At 42.0% G+C, this 18,069-nt stretch overlaps 1 protein-coding gene across 1 annotated transcript in view; it reads right to left on the bottom strand.

The window, feature by feature from the left end:
* The window catches only part of si:dkey-16j16.4 (uncharacterized), an 81,179-nt gene extending 64,601 nt beyond the window's left edge, over nt 1–16,578 (bottom strand). The window contains exons 1-2 of the mRNA XM_064954271.1: nt 15,900–16,578; nt 175–256 (exon numbers count right to left, since the gene is read on the bottom strand). Coding sequence (XP_064810343.1) covers nt 175–256; nt 15,900–15,968 — 151 coding nt within the window. The 5' untranslated portion in view covers nt 15,969–16,578. The remainder of the gene's footprint in view (nt 1–174; nt 257–15,899) is intronic.
* Between the last annotated feature and the right edge of the window lie 1,491 nt (nt 16,579–18,069).

Genomic DNA, 18,069 nt, shown 5'->3' with positions numbered 1-18,069 from the left:
GAGACCAAGAGCACATGTGAAAGGTGAAGAGGCAGAGATAGCGACAAGCTTGTGTATTTCTATTCTGTGTAAACTGAAAGTTGCTTTATCTGCTAAATGACCATCTTGTACACATCCATGTAAAAACGAAGAGCATAGAAGACTTGGGTTGGTTTGAGCAGGTGGGCCACATACCTCTGTCAATCTGTGCAAGCTCCTGGTTCTCCCCCTCAGAATCATCGCTCTCCGCTCCCTCCCCACTGCCATGGTAGGAAATCTAGAAGGGAAAGGGTTAAAGGATAACTATTTAATTGGGCAACATATGGCTTGTCCCTCAACTTCCCACATGAGATAGCATAGAGTTAGCCTCAGTACAAGACACTCTTTGGGGCTTTGCTAGGTTAGGTTGACAAGTAGCGTATTTATTATACGAAATACCCAGGTTCATATCAATGCAACTATGAAGCAACTAGGAAGCAGTATCTTTACCAAATCACCATTCCACTTACCTCACATCTCTACAGCTAGTGCAACAGCATCACTAAGCAACAGGGTGGCCCACTGATTCTCAACTAACATCCTTTTATCTAAAGACTCAAATACATATTGTGTTGGAGAAATTCAAAGGGCCGAGATTAGGGCAACTCTGTTTCGCATATAACGTGCACAACATGCTAACACCCAAACTTTGCCAAATGGCTTTATTTCCTGGAAAATTCCTTACTCTCAAATTGGAATTTGGAAGAGGGATGACATTTACAAAAAGCTTAAATGTAGGTCTGGTCAATCTAGCCTCTTCAGTTCAGTGTAAACTCTTGTCAGCTCTTGGCAATTTCCAAGTCCCAGATTGCCCATTTAAGAGCAGTTCCCTTTTGAGGGGTCTACGACAACAACAGTAGACACCCAGCAGACTGCAGCACAAAGAGTTAAGTAACGCGCCACACACACAGTAGTTACCACACTGAGGCAGAGCAGCTGCCATCTGTGCTCACACACACATGCACTCACACAATGCCTCCCCTTCCTACTGAAGCACTTCAAACAGAGCAAAGGAGAAAGAGAGTGCAAGAGAAAGGAACCAGGGCTTCAAGTCCTACTCCAGCAGGCAGCGTACACTTCTACTATAAACAACTGGGGTGCATTCAGAGTTTACTATGACATTGTAGGACACAACGTTGAATGTTGTACACTGCTGAATGTTTGCGACTGGTACACTGTACACTACATAGTACTCTTACTTCCCTATCAGCATCAAAATACAGGCTATACTGTATCTAGCTGTGAAATATCTTTAGCCTAATCCTGATCAAATATTCACACCATCAATCAAACTATTTCCACTACTACCTTAGCAAAGTACAAATGGTGCAAATATGGTTATAATAATTAATATGGCCTTTCATTATCATTTGAAGCAGTATACAGTATATAGCAACATAGTTCTCGATCAATTCTTTACATCGACAGCCACAGTAGAGAGCACACCAACTTCACTGCCATTGCCCTTTCTATCTCCATGACATCACCCACTAGCACCACATTGTCTTGTGTGGGAGGCTGATAGTATTCTTCTCTTCCCATTTAGGATCGGGGGTAGGGTAATCTGATCCTAGGTCAATTTTAAGGGCAAATTCGACCTCAAGCAAAGGGTTAAGGGCTCAAGTCCAGGTTAAAGGTAAAGGGTGTGTCAGTCTTGGAGCAAGTCAGACACTATTGTGGCAAGAGGATGAGCCAACATAACAGTGACGTTGCATGTTGACTTAACTATTTGGCCTCGCTCTGCCCCCAGGGCAGTTCAGGTAAGCTGGTATTAATCACTTATAAGGACAGCAGGTGAAAGAGAGGGCACAAACACAATAGTCCACAAACACCCATGCACACACGCATTTACATTGCACTTAAAAGGTATACAAGCACCACGCATACTGTCAAGCAACAAAATGCTTCAGTGTGTGTACGACTGGGGTAGACTACTTATCTCTTCGCAGTCCAACTTAGTCTCCCTATCTGTGTTACATACTTCCTCCCCACACTGGATAAATGGTGCATTTGTTTTATCTGAGCAACTCAAACCACAACAGGGTTCAAATAACTGGACCATGAAAACGTTTAATTTAAAATGGGGTTTTCATGACTAAGGTGTGACTGTATGGATTTGAATAGATGTTTTTCTCTCAAACCATGAGCCATAATACCTGTGTTGAGCATGTAGTATCAGAAGGTACTCTTGTAAAGGACATCAATGTTATGTGCAGTGCACAGTGAACTGTTGATGCTTGTCTGAGTATGAAAGAGTTTCTTGTTAACTACTTTTATGGTTTGGGATCGTGCAACAGTTGAGTGAACAGTGTGTAACAGTTAAGGGAACGTTGGCCGTATCCGAATACCCATACTTGCATCTTAAATAGTAGGCCGAAAATGTTTTGTTTAATAGTATGCAACATTTCGAAAATGTAGTATACTTAAATTGCCCGGGTGTCACACTAATTTCGGCTTAGACAACACCTGAAATGGGGATGGGCTACTGAAATCAACGAATAGTTGGACACAACGCAATCGCGCATTACGCATTCTCCGTATGCGAAAATAATATGTTTAATAGTATGTGAATTTTCAATAATCGAGTATGGTTTAAATGCCAGGATGTTATACTTATATCGTCTCTTCATCCAGTAGAATTCGATGCACACTTTTCCATAATGCATTGGAAAAGGTGGGTTGCAAGTGATAGGCACTAATTCTCTTTAAGTAGCCAAACTACAAAACTAGGCTACTTAATTGGGAAGATGCTGAATAGCGAAGCTTCTCCGGTGCCGTTCAAATGTAGGGTAAGTTGTTTTTGTTCTCCTTAGAATGATCAAGAGTATTGCATCATAAGCTACATCTTTAAAACATAAGTCTTTAAAAAAAAACAGTTTTACCCTAATTGGATTTCTGTTTTCTGTTTTTTTATTTTATTTTATTTTTTACCCCTTTTTCTCCCCAATTTCGTGGTATCCAATTGTTGTAGTAGCTACTATCTTGTCTCATCGCTACAACTCCCGTACGGGCTCAGGAGAGACGCAGGTTGAAAGTCATGCGTCCTCCGATACACAACCCAACCAGCCGCACTGCTTCTTAACACAGCGCACATCCAACCCGGAAGCAGGTTGAAAGTCATGCGTCCTCCGATACACAACCCAACCAGCCGCACTGCTTCTTAACACAGCGCACATCCAACCCGGAAGCCAGTGTCGGCACCAAATCAAATCAAATCAAATTTTATTTGTCACATACACATGGTTAGCAGATGTTAATGCGAGTGTAGCGAAATGCTTGTGCTTCCAGTTCCGACAATGCAGTAATAACCAAAAAGTAATCTAACTAACAATTCCAAAACTAGTATCTTATACACAGTGTAAGGGGATAAAGAATATGTACATAAAGATATGAATGAGTGATGGTGCAGAGCAGCATTGGCAGCACAGTATATACATATGAGATGAGTATGTAAACAAAGTGGCATAGTTAAAGTGGCTAGTGATACATGTATTACATAAGGATGCAGTAGATGATAGAGTACAGTATATACGTATACATATGAGATGAATAATGTAGGGAATGTAAACATTATATTAGGTAGCATTGTTTAAAGTGGCTAGTGATATATTTTACATCCTTTCCCATCAATTCCCATTATTGAAGTGGCTGGAGTTTAGTCAGTGTGTTGGCAGCAGCCACTCAATGTTAGTGGTTGCTGTTTAACAGTCTGATGGCCTTGAGATAGAAGCTGTTTTTCAGTCTCTCGGTCCCAGCTTTGATGCACCTGTACTGACCTCGCCTTCTGGATGATAGGGGGGTGAACAGGCAGTGGCTCGGGTGGGTGTTGTCCTTGATGATCTTTATGGCCTTCCTGTAACATCGGGTGGTGTAAGTGTCCTGGAGGGCAGGTAGTTTGCCCCCGGTGATACGTTGTGCAGAACTCACTACCCTCTGGAGAGCCTTACGGTTGTGGGCGGAGCAGTTGCCGTACCAGGCGGTGATACAGCCCGCCAGGATGCTCTCGATTGTGCATCTGTAGAAGTTTGAGTGTTTTTGGTGACAAGCCGAATTTCTTCAGCCTCCTGAGGTTGAAGAGGCGCTGCTGCGCCTTCTTCACGATGCTGTCTGTGTGAGTGGACCAATCTACTTTGTCTGTGATGTGTATGCCGAGGAACTTAAAACTTACTAACCTCTCCACTACTGTTCCATCGATGTGGATAGGGGGGTGTTCCCTCTGCTGTTTCCTGAAGTCCACAATCATCTCATTAGTTTTGTTGACGTTGAGTGTGAGGTTATTGTCCTGACACCACACTCCGAGGGCCCTCACCTCCTCCCTGTAGGCCGTCTCGTCGTTGTTGGTAATCAAGCCTACCACTGTTGTGTCGTCCGCAAACTTGATGATTGAGTTGGAGGCGTGCGTTGCCGCGCAGTCGTGGGTGAACAGGGAGTACAGGAGAGGGCTCAGAACGCACCCTTGTGGGGCCCCAGTGTTGAGGATCAGCGGGGTGGAGATGTTGTTGCCTACCCTCACCACCTGGGGGCGGCCCGTCAGGAAGTCCAGTACCCAGTTGCACAGGGCAGTGTCGAGACCCAGGGTCTCGAGCTTGATGACGAGCTTGGAGGGTACTATGGTGTTAAATGCCGAGCTGTAGTCGATGAACAGCATTCTCACATCGGTATTCCTCTTGTCCAGATGGGTTAGGGCAGTGTGCAGTGTGGTTGAGATTGCGTCGTCTGTGGACCTATTTGGGCGGTAAGCAAATTGGAGTGGGTCTAGGGTGTCAGGTAGGGTGGAGGTGATATGGTCCTTGACTAGTCTCTCAAAGCACTTCATGATGACGGAAGTGAGTGCTACGGGGCGGTAGTCGTTTAGCTCAGTTACCTTAGCTTTCTTGGGAACAGGAACAATGGTGGCCCTCATGAAGCATGTGGGAACAGCAGACTGGTATAGGGATTGATTGAATATGTCCGTAAACACACCAGCCAGCTGGTCTGCGCATGCTCTGAGGGCGCGGCTGGGGATGCCGTCTGGGCCTGCAGCCTTGCGAGGATTAACAAGTTTAAATGTTTTACTCACCTCGGCTGCAGTGAAGGAGAGACCGCATGTTTCCGTTGCAGGCCGTGTCAGTGGCACTGTATTGTCCTCAAAGCGGGCAAAAAAGTTATTTAGTCTGCCTGGGAGCAAGACATCTTGGTCCGTGACTGAGCTGGATTTCATCTTGTAGTCCATGATTGACTGTAGACCCTGCCACATACCTCTTGTGTCTGAGCCGTTGAATTGAGATTCTACTTTGTCTCTATACTGACGCTTAGCTTGTTTGATAGCATTACGGAGGGAATAGCTGCACTGTTTGTATTCGGTCATGTTACCAGTCACCTTGCTCTGATTAACAGCAGTGGTTCGCGCTTTCAGTTTCACCCGAATGCTGCCATCAATCCACGGTTTCTGGTTTGGGAATGTTTTAATCGTTGCTATGGGAATGACATCTTCAACGCACGTTCTAATGAACTCGCACACCGAATCAGCGTATTCGTCAATGTTGTTGCCTGACGCAATACGAAACATGTCCCAGTCCACGCGATGGAAGCAGTCTTGGAGTGTGGAATCAGCTTGGTCGGACCAGCGTTGGACAGACCTCAGCGTGGGAGCTTCTTGTTTTAGTTTCTGTCTGTAGGCAGGGATCAGCAAAATGGAGTCGTGGTCAGCTTTTCCGAAAGGGGGGCGTTATATGCATCGCGGAAGTTAGAATAACAGTGATCCAAGGTTTTGCCAGCCCTGGTGGCGCAATCGATATGCTGATACATTTTAGGGAGTCTTGTTTTCAGATTAGCCTTGTTAAAATCCCCAGCCACAATGAATGCAGCCTCAGGATGTATGGATTCCAGTTTGCAAAGAGTCAAATAAAGTTCGTTCAGAGCCATCGATGTGTCTGCTTGGGGGGGAATATATACGGCTGTGATTATAATCGAAGAGAATTCTCTTGGTAGATAATGCGAGACTCAGAATGTGGGTGCGTAATTGGTGGCAGGTTAATCAGGCCTATTGACTGGAACATATGGATTGTTTAAGTTTTGTAGGCAAGGCTACCTATTATTTAATTTATGGATCAAGTCTTAGCAGTCATTCTGATCTCGTTCCCAATGATCAGTGCTTTAGTTTATTATGTTGCTGTCCAGCGGTTCTGAATTTGTGATGCAACCGACTGTCCACGTTTTTCTGTGCAATACCCTTTTGATTTGAACATTTGAAAGGTTTTGGTGTGTGTACTAGGCAATTTGATTTAATTTATAAACAGTACCAGTGTGACATGGATTTCTCCAAACTCTATGTAAGGGGCTTTACAGTGAGAGTATGTCCACCAATTTCCCAGTTCCTCTTTCCTTCCTGTTTCGTACAATTTGTTCCATGTCAGGCTGAAGGCTCACAGGCCCTGACCTCCGAGCTTTCACTCCACACCTGTCTGGTAAGGCCCGCTAAAGCCATGACCCCGGTGTTATCTCCCGTACTTAAAGCAGGTGATTGCAGGTCTAATGAGTGATAAGGGGGTTGTTAAGCACAGCTGCTACGCCCGAGTGGCAAAGAAAGAGGAAAGAGTGGAGATTCCATGGTAAGGCCATATGGATAAAGGGATAGTGGCAGTTTGTGTGTACACGTATGTGTTTGTGCGCCCGTGTCCAAAAGGTAAAAACCAAAAGAGCTAGATCATCTGTCACCAACTTGGCATGATGGTATCTACCTGGCTGTGACATATTTGACATGTCCCGTGTTCATGTGCTGCATGGGAACACGTGTGAGGTGAGACGGATTGGCAGTGCCATCATGAGTGTGTGAAGACGGTTTGTGCCCTTGGGATAATTCCAAAGAGGGATGGTCCATTTAACACACTTAAAAGGATATTTCGTTTTTTTAGCATGTTAGACCTCATTTTCCACTTACTTTTAGGGTTGAAGCATCTTCCAGACAGTTGTTTTAGTCAGAGTTCCATTCATTGGATGTCTTAGTTGTTTGCTCGAGCCATACAGTGTATTGGTCAGACTCGCAAGCAAAAAAGTGTATAACTCGAACTGTGTTTAATTCCTGTATTTCCCTTGTCTTGGAACGCATGTCACGCATAGCTACAACTCCAAATTTCACAGAGCCTGGTTCTCGAGGCTAGTGCAGTGCAAATGCGGCTTTCAAGCCGGACAGCTACGAGCCTGAAGAGGATGCATACTTTGCAGAACCATATTTATAATTTATGAGCCAGAATATACTGACGATGAGTTTTGACAGATAGAAGCAAAGACAGCACGGGGGAAATAGCAACATGTGATCCGGCAGACCAGCAACAGGGCCCAGTTAACTAGGGGTATAAATGTGAAAAATCTGAGAAAATTGCAAGGCAATGCCGACTGAAATTTAGTGCCTGGGCTGTGCCGATGGAACTTGATAATGCCAACACTTGAAGAACTACATTTGTTTGCCGAAGACACTGAGGATGTCGGTCACAGCACAACAGTCTGTGTGACAGATCATTCAGATTCCCCAGCACTTATCAACCCAGGAGTAATTTTTTTCCATGTGAATAAGATCAGCTGAAAAAAAGTTAGCATATCCAGCGGGACCAAATGTGAAGCTGTCCATTGAGTAAGCAAACGTTTGAAATAGAAGTTATCAATAGTGTATACATATCAATTTGAATATGTTATCGGTTTCCTATAATGATATATTCCCATGTTCCATAGTCGATATCATCTTGTTGCGTATCGCATTGTGATGGAATGGGCACTCAAGGCAGACAAAAAGGTAACTGACAAGTAAAATGCCATCCTGCGTCATTGAGGCCATCCATAGAAAGTATCCTTCACCCTTCAGGAGGATACGTTTTATTCAAGGATTCTAAGCACGTGCACCTGCTTCTCTGAACCACTTGGTTCTCAAGAATGTCCAGTATAAAGACTGAACACGTAATGACACAAAAGTTTTATTACACAACCTGTCTATGGCTATGACCAATGTAAATACAAGCTGTTTAACTAGCCATGAGTATGTGAACAACATAAAGTAACTTGTTCTTCAACACAAACGTGTTCCCAAATAAAAGACAACACTGCAAGTATGTGTTGTAGACAATCCAATTTGTAATGAAGGTTATAAAAGTAAACACACATACAACTAATAGAAAAATACACTTGACTAAGTAAATGGACATGTAAACATGTTCTACACGGCTACTTTAGCAGTCCAACAACCTATGTAGCTTCTACTTCAACATCTAGGCTACACATATCCTTATCCTTGTCCCAGCTAGTGACATCTATCCGTATCCTTATTCCTGTCGGAGCCAGTAAACCGCTTGTTTTCCTTATCTGTATTTCCGTACGTGTAGCCACGCACCTTGTTGACAAGTGAGAGATGACACGCCTGCTCCGGAGCAAAACAACGCTGGCAACTTATTTTGGCTGAAGTATCTAGTCTGTTTTTTTCAAAAGAACAATTGCGGATGTTTGGAGAGAAAAAACAATATCTTACAACAGCCCCCCCCGCCAAAAAAAAAACATAATCACCATTAGAATTTTATGTGGAGACGTTTTGAAGCACGTTTTTGGGTGCGTCTGGCCACAACCATTATATGGGTCATGCAAGCAACTAAGCCAGCCAAAAATCTCAGGAATGGAACGTTGGCCAAAACAACTGTCTGGAGGATGCTTCAACACTAAAAGTAGAAAATAAGGTCCATGGTGTTTTTAAGTCTTTTGTGTCCAACAATGAAAATGATGTAAAAAATAAATAAATAGTCACCACACCCTTTCAAAATGTTCACCTTGATGCCTGAAATATATTCACACACAGTAAAGACACAATATCCATGTAAATAAAAAAATGAATTACAAGTAAAACCGTAAAATACCCTATTTGGATAAGTGAACACCCCCCTGAGTAAATACTTAGTGGAACCACCTTTTGCTTGAATTATAGCCAAGAGTCTCTTTGAATATGTCTCTAATAACTTTGCACCCCTAGACTGGGCAATCTTTGCCCATTCTTCCTTGCAGAATTGTTCAAGCTCAGTCAAATTGCATGGTGACCGCTCATGGACTGCACTCTTCCAAGTCATTCCACAGATTCACGATGGGATTTAGGTCAGGGCTCTGGCTAGGCCACTCAAGGACATTCGAAAATAAAAGAGAGCCGCACACTCTAGGAGCTCAGATGCAAAAATGTAATACCAACGTTTCGACAGCCAAGCTGTCTTCATCAGGGTATAATCACAAACACTGCGGGATGACTTGTTTATATAGTGTCAAAAGACACAGGTGTCTGTAATCATAGCCAAGAGTGGCCTAATATCATTGGTTAATAATCAAATATTAAAATGTCATAAATAACAGCATACAAACAACAAATGGATAGCATACGATCATAGATTAATTTGACTACACAAGTTTACAAACAATTACAATGGCAAAGTCACAATAATCACAAGAATGGCTTAAGATCAAAGTCTACGTTGAGACCGAAGTGTGCAAGGGTCTTTAAATTAAAGATCCAGGCAGCCTCTCGTTTTAACAATAAATTATCAAGGTCACTCAAGGACATTCACCTTGTCCTTCAGCCACTGTACGGTTGCTTTTGGCGGTATGCTTTGGGGTCATTGTCATGTTGAAACGTGAACCATTTTCCCATTTTCAACTTCCTGGTAGTGGGCTGCAGGTTATAAATATAACGTATATTTGGAAAGTAAGAAATATATATATATTTTTAAAAGCATTCATGATTTGCTTAAATGTAATATAGTAACTATTACTCTTGAATACAAATATGAAATGGTATTACATTTGGTGAAGAGCACATTATGGCTTGTTTGGGACTCGAAACTCAAAGTTTAAGACTTGAGACTTGAGTTGAGACTTGTCGGTCTTGACTTGGGACTTGACTTGAGTGCCAAGACTTGAGACTAACTTGTAATTTGTAAAACAACAACTTGGTCTGCCAACAGGTGTCTACTAGTTACAGAAAAAACTCACTATCACACCCATGTGTATACTCATGCGGGCTACTATAATTACAGCCACACTCAAATAGACTTGAACTTTCAAACACACACAGTCAAACATGATCATAATTGTAGTCATTCCACTTGAACATGTGAGAAAACAAGATTTGTGAGAGCTGTTTCTATCTGCCCTTGCTCTGCCTCGTTATTTTTGGGAGTGTTTCCCAAATGTTGAGCAAGCAAATGCTCGCCTAATCTTGCTAATGACATCATTTCCCCTCTGTTGTTTACAATGTACAACCCTCCATCTTTCGAATGTTCCCAATTGGCTAAAGAATTGGCTGCTTGTTTGCGGAACCAGAAGATACAGTTGAAGTCGGAAGTTTACATTCACCTTAGCCAAATACATTTAAACTCCGTTTTTCAGAATTCCTGACATTTAATCCTAGTAAAAATTGTCTTAGGTCAGTTAGGATAATCACTTCATTTTAAGAATGTGAAATATCAGAATAATAGTAGAGAGAATGATTTATTTCAGCTTTTATTTCTTTCATCACATTCCCAGTGGGTCAGAAGTTTACATACACTCAATTAGTATTTGGTAGCATTGCCTTTAAATTGTTTAACTTGGGTCAAACCTTTCGGGTAGCCTTCCATAAGCTTCCCACAATAAGTTGGGTGAATTTTGGCCCATTCCTCCTGACAGAGTTGGTGTAACTGAGTCAGGTTTGTAGGCCTCCTTGCTCGCACACGCTTTTTCAGTTCTGCCCACACATTTTCTATTGAGGTCAGTGCTTTGTGATGGCCATTCCAATACCTTGACTTTGTTGTCCTTAAGCCATTTTGCCACAACTTTGGAAGTATGCTTGGGGTCATTGTCCATTTGGAAGACCCATTTGCGACCAAGCTTTAAATTCATGACTGATGTCTTGAGATGTTGCTTCAATATGTCCACCTAATTTTCCTGCCTCATGATGCCATCTATTTTGTGAAGTGCACCAGTCCCTCCTGCAGCAAAGCACCCCCACAACATGATGCTGTCACCCCCGTGCGTCCCAGTTGGGATGGAATTCTTCGGCTTGCAACCCTCCCCCTTTTTCTTACAAACATAACAATGGTCATTATGGCCAAACAGTTCTATTTTTGTTTCATCAGACCAGAGGACATTTCTCCAAAAAGTACGATCTTTGTCCCCATGTGCAGTTGCAAACCGTTCTCTGGCTTTTTTATGGCGGTTTTGGAGCAGTGGCTTTTCCTTGCTGAGCTACATTTCAGGTTATGTTGATATAGGACTCGTTTTACTGTGGATATAGATACTTTTGTACCTGTTTCCTCCAGCATCTTCACACGGTCCTTTGCAGTTGTTCTGGGATTGATTTGCACTTTTTGTACCAAAGTACATTCATCTCTAGGAGACAGAATGCATCTCTAACCTGAGCAGTATGACGGCTGCGCGGTCCCATGGTGTTTATACTTGCGTACTACTGTTTGTACAGATGAACGTGATACCCTCAGGCGTTTGGAAATTGCTCCCAAGGATGAACCAGACTTGTGGAGGTCTACAATTTGTTTTCTGAGGTCTTAGCTGATTTCTTTTGATTTTCCCATGATGTCAAGCAAAGAGGCACTGAGTTTGAAGGTAGGCCTTGAAATACATCCACAGGTACACTTCCAATTGACTCGAATTATGTCAATTAGACTATCAGAAGCTTCTAAAGCCATGACATCATTTTCTGGAATTTTCCAAGCTGTTTAAAGGCACAGTCAACTTACTGTATGTAAACTTCTGACCCACTGGAATGTGAATTAGAAGTGAAATAATCTGTCTGTAAACAATTATTGAAAAATTACTTGTGTCATGCACAAAGTAGAGGTCCTAACCGACTTGCCAAACTATAGTTTGTTAACAATACATTTATGGTTGTTGAAAAACAAGTTTTAATGACTGCAACCTAAGTGTATGTAAACTTCCGACTTCAACTGTAACTATTACCAGCTAATTCCAATCCGATTTCAAACATGTTACCACATCAAAAGGAAGTAGCATGTTTTTTTTAAACTGGTGGAATTAGTGAGATGTATGCTATTCAATGGCGTATGTCCATTTAAAACAAACCAATCACCCCAGAAACTGTGTTGTTGTGCCATGGCCTGATCTTAATCTGGAGTCGATAAGAGGGCAAACAAACACACACACACACTTCAGTGCATTGAATCACTACATAAGGCGGCAACCTAAAATGCACCCCCTCCAGTGTGTGTGTGTGTGTGTGTGTGTGTGTGTGTGTGTGTGTGTGTGTGTGTGTGTGTGTGTGTGTTTCAGTGTGCCTATGTTCCTGATCAACTGTAGCCTACGCAAGCGTGAATAGTATGTCAAGTATGCTTGAAATAAATCCCTGTCACTGAACAGCTTTCTAAGATGGATCGATGGGAATCTTTGGAACACACAGATACACACGCTGACTAGTCCACACGCATATGCGTTACATAGCAGCACATTAACACAGACAAGGAAATACACTGCCCACCTGAACTACAGGCCCCACGCTACATCCTCTCTAACACATGTATGACAGACTGTTGGTGAAACAACATGTCTGCAAGCTCATTTTAGCTTTCCTTGCAATAACGGAGTGAATAGCACACAGACATACTTGTGATTTCTAGAAGAATGTAGATTAGACATGCAAACATAACTACATAAACAGACCCATGCCAGACACACAAACTTCAGCTGCTTCAACTCCCAAATCCTATAAAACTGACACGATCTCTCTCTTTCTCTCGTGAACTAGACCCAAGGGTCTGACTGGCCTTTCCGTTCCAGGCATGCTCACATGGGGATCACGTCCATGTAACTGGCCCTGTAATTGTCTTCATTAGGCTGACCTCCTAGAGTCAGGAGTGGAACGGGGCCCATCCACACCAATGAGGATCATTATCTTTGGGTGTCCTAAGCCCTCGCTCTCAAGAATGACCACTTTAACAGCCTCCACCGTGGTCAGTGACACATATCTTCCCAAGATGTCTGAAAGGGATTGTGCCTTGAAATAATTCCAATAATTAGAAGAGCTAGCAGCCAGGGCTTACTGATACAATGGTATCAGTAACATTTGGGGTGAGCATTCCAACATCTCCACCAGGCCATTAGAAATGTGCAATGGTGGCACAAAATGGCTGCTCAATTTGGAGTTGGTTGCGTCACAATATAGAGCGCCTCTACACCCGACATGAAGAGTTAGCATTGTTGCACAAAATGGGTGCCATGTACATTGAAGTAGGTGCCACTAAAGGTTGAAGCAAAGCAAGTGTAAAGGAGAGCGACTTCAATCATCTATCACCATCATTATATGAAATGTATTAAAATTGGTGATGCCGCCCCCTGCCAACAAACACTCAGTGTTTTTATTGAAGACCATGGTGGCTGCAGCTCTGTATATTGCTGCAGGATCCTTAGTGCTCCGCCTAACATGCTGACCAAACCGCTCGCGCCCGTGTGTCTGCATACGCATGTTGATTTTGTACCCCCACACCAGACACGATCAGGACACGCAGGTTGAAATATCAAAACAAACTCTGAACCAATTATATTAATTTAGGGACAGCATTAAAAGCATTAAACATTTATGGCAATTTAGCTAGCTATATCCTGGGATATAAACATTGGGTAATTATTTTACCTGAAATGCGCAAGGTCACATACAAGCTGTGTGAAAGTATTCTAGGCAGTTTAGGATGGAAACACTGTTGAGCTATGGTCCATACACACAAAAGCCAGATTCCTGTTTTCAGAGGAGAACCAGATGTGTAATAAATTGAAGTAGGATGTGTGTGTGTGTGTTCGTGTGTGTGCGTGCGTGCGTGCGTGCGTGTGTGTGTGTGTGTGTGATGAAGTAAATTGAAATGAGTTTGTGTAATACTAATGTGATGTTATAAAGAACTGAACTGCGTTCAATGTTAAAACATGTAAGAGTTATTTTGAGTGCAACAGTTACGGGTGGTTGCATGGCTGTTTAGTTACAAAAACACTGTACAGCCCACATGCTTGTTGATCATTGAGATAGCGTTGAGATACACACTTGAAACAGCGTATGTGTGTGTGGCTGCAGTAGTCTCTTTCAAAGTAACCAGGTCATTCACCTAAAGCCACAGGCCCAAGCAAAAATGATCTGCATCAGTGGTGACCCGTCATTCAGGGCAGTTTTGCCTCTCTTGCATGTCACTTGGAATTAATGCGTGTCTCACATATCAGTTTGCAAACTAACAATGTAAACAAAAATAGATTTAGTTAATAAAGCCGCATACAAACATGGTCGATATTTTGCTTTATTGAGTAAGGCAGCTCCAAAATGCAGGTGTTTCAGCCTAGTTCAGAGCTTTATGTGGTGGAGGGGCAGCCAGAGGAAAATACAGAGTGTAGGGGTTGGTAATGTTCTCTAGTTGTGCCATGACTGGCTAAGTGCTCAGTCACTCATGGAGGACTGCGTCACTGCAAAATCTACAGGGAGAGCTTGAAAGTTCAAGCCCCCTTGGGTGCTGACATATATTTACAATAGAAGTGCCCATCCAAGAAGGCTCAAGATCATTGGCCACAGATAAAATTACGTCAAATATCGTTATATGTACCGTAGCTTTGATCGGACTGATCATGTCAACATCTTACTTTCAAAATATTAGCTTGCAAGCTAGACAAACAGTCATCGTCATGAATCACGTCAACAATCTACTGGCAAATCCTTTTCAATCCTTGTTATATGAAGAGAAATTATAGATAAAATGTATCGGTGCTCATCGGCCATTGGGATAAAAACATTACACAACAAGTTGGAAATTGCAAATTCAACAACAAGTGGTTTGGACGGAATCAGTGTCTAACTGCAAGTGTTGCAAAGCAATTCCTATTTTGCTTCCCCTGCCTGCTATTCGGTGGAGAGGGCGTGTGGTCCAAGTCTGGTTTTAAGGGTCTCTTTTCAAAGCTTAAAAGGATAAACATTCACATGCAACACCATGGGCCAGAAAAGGTTGAAGTTATTGGCCGACTTCTGCTGCATTCAAAACAACTGGAAACTTGTAACTGGGACATCTCAGACTTCAGTGAGTTCAAGACAACAGGGAACTTTTTTTTAAACAAGTTCCGACTGGGAAAATATGTTTTGAACGGTCATCCAACTCGGAATTCCAAGTCGGGAACTCTGGGCTCTTTCTAGAGATCCGAGCTGAAGATCACTGATGTCATGATTCAACCTTGTTTGAGTCCAAAAATGTATTGTATGCTGCTCCATAAATTCTGTAATATGCCAGGGAGATAGTAATACTTTCTTAGCTACATTATTCATAAGTGTATGTTGTGTAGTAAACTGTTAGTAGCCCATGTGCCTCACGATAATAATTTAGCCCCTTTACCCTACTGTTCTGAAATGGTGGTGCACCTGCAGCCTACAACCTGTTTTAGAGAAATGTCATCATCGAATATATTAATTGTGTGCTTATATGCCCCCTTTATTTATCCTACGGTTCTGACTCGGTGTACAGGGTTAATACTGTAAGAAAAAAACATGTTCTGAATTCTGTTGCTGTACATTTAGTTATTTGTACATCTCAATTGTCAGTAGAAACCCCATTTGTTGAAAAGAAAGCTCTGCTGAAAGAAAGCTCTCCTGTAGAGAGCTTTATGTAGGCCCTAACAGTTTGTGGGCACCATTTGTCACTGTTATAGTGCAATTCATGTATTGTTTAGTGTTGTATTGTGTAATGGCTTAGCTGGCATGCAGTTAAAACTTTTTTGCCCGACAAAGATTCACATGCTCTGCATAATGCAATACTAATTAACATATAACAATGTTAAAATGTGTCTTTATAACATTATGTAGTGGTGGACGATGTCACTGGGGAGGGGGGATTCGACAATACTATGAGGCTTACCTTAAATTGAAAAGGATGAATCTCGTTGAGCGAGTGTCTTCTTAGCTTCTTGGTTAAAGTCTTCAACATCCTGAACTTTTACGGATATGGCTTATCTATCTTCACTTGGCTATTTGTGTTGCTGGTGTGAAGCCATGCAACAACTACTTTGAAATGTACATCAGTTTGCACATTAAAAGGCACAGACTTACTAAAGCAAACAGTAACACACATTCACACACACACACAGTCACTCAATCACTCACACACACACAATGATGACAAACTCAACTTTTGTTGAAGAGAATAACCAGCCCCCAATACCATAATTTGTGCAGGTAAATATCTTGACATTATAGCGGTCGAAATCCGTTATGTGACAGGCTTGATTAAGACCAATTTGAACTAAAACCGACTTCGTTATTGTGCGTTCATTTAGTTTGCTAGCGACGTAGCCAGTCCTGGTAGCTTGTTTCCCAGGTCCCAAATTAATCAACCATAATAGTTTCGACTTTCTCCACCTTGGCTTTGAAAAAAATAATTGTAGGAATAGCGCGCGAGCTATGTCGTCCACTTTCCCTCAACTTGCTTACGTTCAGACGCGCGCGCGCACACACACACACACAGCCGAATGTGTACGTGTACACGTGTACACACACACACAGCCACAGCCGAATCTACATGCTCTCCTACCAGAACATATTCCAGTTCTCTCGTTCATAGATCCGGATTTTTCATTGGCTACTCCACCGAGTGATGTCATTTTTTTCTCAAGAAGGAGAGGGTGGTTGCCTATTTCTTAAAGCAATATCTTGTTTACTTTGACCAATATCAACCGTATATGTCTATACACATATAAGCATTAAGAATGTAATATATTTCTGCCAATTTTCGTCTATTGGAGAATCATAGAGTTACTTAGATCTGGGAACTCATCAGGATGATGCCGTTCAGGGGCATCATTTATAAACCATGCATATGTACAAAATATACCCCATGTTCTTGCTTCAGTTTTCACGCAAAAGTTTGCATTAATACAAATTTAACTTGATGTGAGAATGTGGTCAGCTTCAAACTTTAGACCATGCACGTCTGCTAGTGGTTGAAATATTGTATTGCAAGCTGGCAAGTAAGTATTTTGTGTAAATCGTGGATATGATGACAAGTTTATTCATTAAAAAAAATGAAACTGGAAACACTAACAATAATGCAGCCTTTTGCCATTACTGAGAAGTCTATGTGTTTTATTTATTGACTCTAAAATAATAAGACATTAGAATCGTTTTCCTATTTATTTTATTTTCATAACCTTTGCAGAATAAATTCTTCACATTTCCTGGCTCTGTGATGGGTTCATATTCCGTTTGGAGATTTAAATAAAAATAATAATATATGCAATGCCAGTCAAAAGTATGGACACACTCATTCAAGAGTTTTTATTTATTTTACTATTTTCTACATTGTAGAATAATAGTGAAGACATCAAAACTATGAAATAACAAATATGGAATCATGTAGTAACCAAAAATTTGTTAAACAAATCCAAAAATATTTTACATTTGAGATTCTTCAAATAACCACACTGTGTCTTGATGACAGCTTTGCACACTCTTGCATATTAAAATAAAACAACTGATACATCGCATTTACATATGTTTTCAGACCCTTTACTCAGTACTTTGTTGAAGCACCTTTGGCAGCAATGACAGCCTGAAGTTTTCTTGGGTTTGACTCTACAAGCTTGGTACACTTGTATTTAGGGAGTTTCTCCCATTCCTCTCTGCAGATCTTCACAAGCTATGTCAGGTTGGATGGGGAGCGTCGCTGCACAGCTATTTACCGATCTCTCCAGAGATGTTCGATCGGGTTCAAGTCCGGGCTCTGGCTGGGCCACTCAAGGACATTCAGACTTGTCCCAAAGCCACTCCTGTGTTATTTTGGTTGTCTGCTGAGGGTTTTGTCGTGTTAGAAGGTGAACCTTCTCCCAGTCTGAGGTCCTGAGTGCTCTGGAGCAGGTTTTCATCAAAGATGTCTCTGTACGTTTCTCTGTTCATATTTTCCTCGATTCTGACAAGTCTGCCAGTCCCTGCTACTGAAAACATCCCCACAGCAAGATGCTGCCAACACCATGCTTCACTATAGGGATGGTGCCAGGTTTCCTCCAGATTTGACGCTTGCCATTCAGGCCGAA

The sequence above is a fragment of the Oncorhynchus masou genome, chromosome 32, assembly GCF_036934945.1.
Source record: "Oncorhynchus masou masou isolate Uvic2021 chromosome 32, UVic_Omas_1.1, whole genome shotgun sequence".
Lineage (NCBI taxonomy): Eukaryota > Metazoa > Chordata > Actinopteri > Salmoniformes > Salmonidae > Oncorhynchus > Oncorhynchus masou.
The sequence above is the reverse complement of the archived record's forward strand: the minus strand, read 5'-3'. Positions and strand labels throughout refer to the sequence as shown.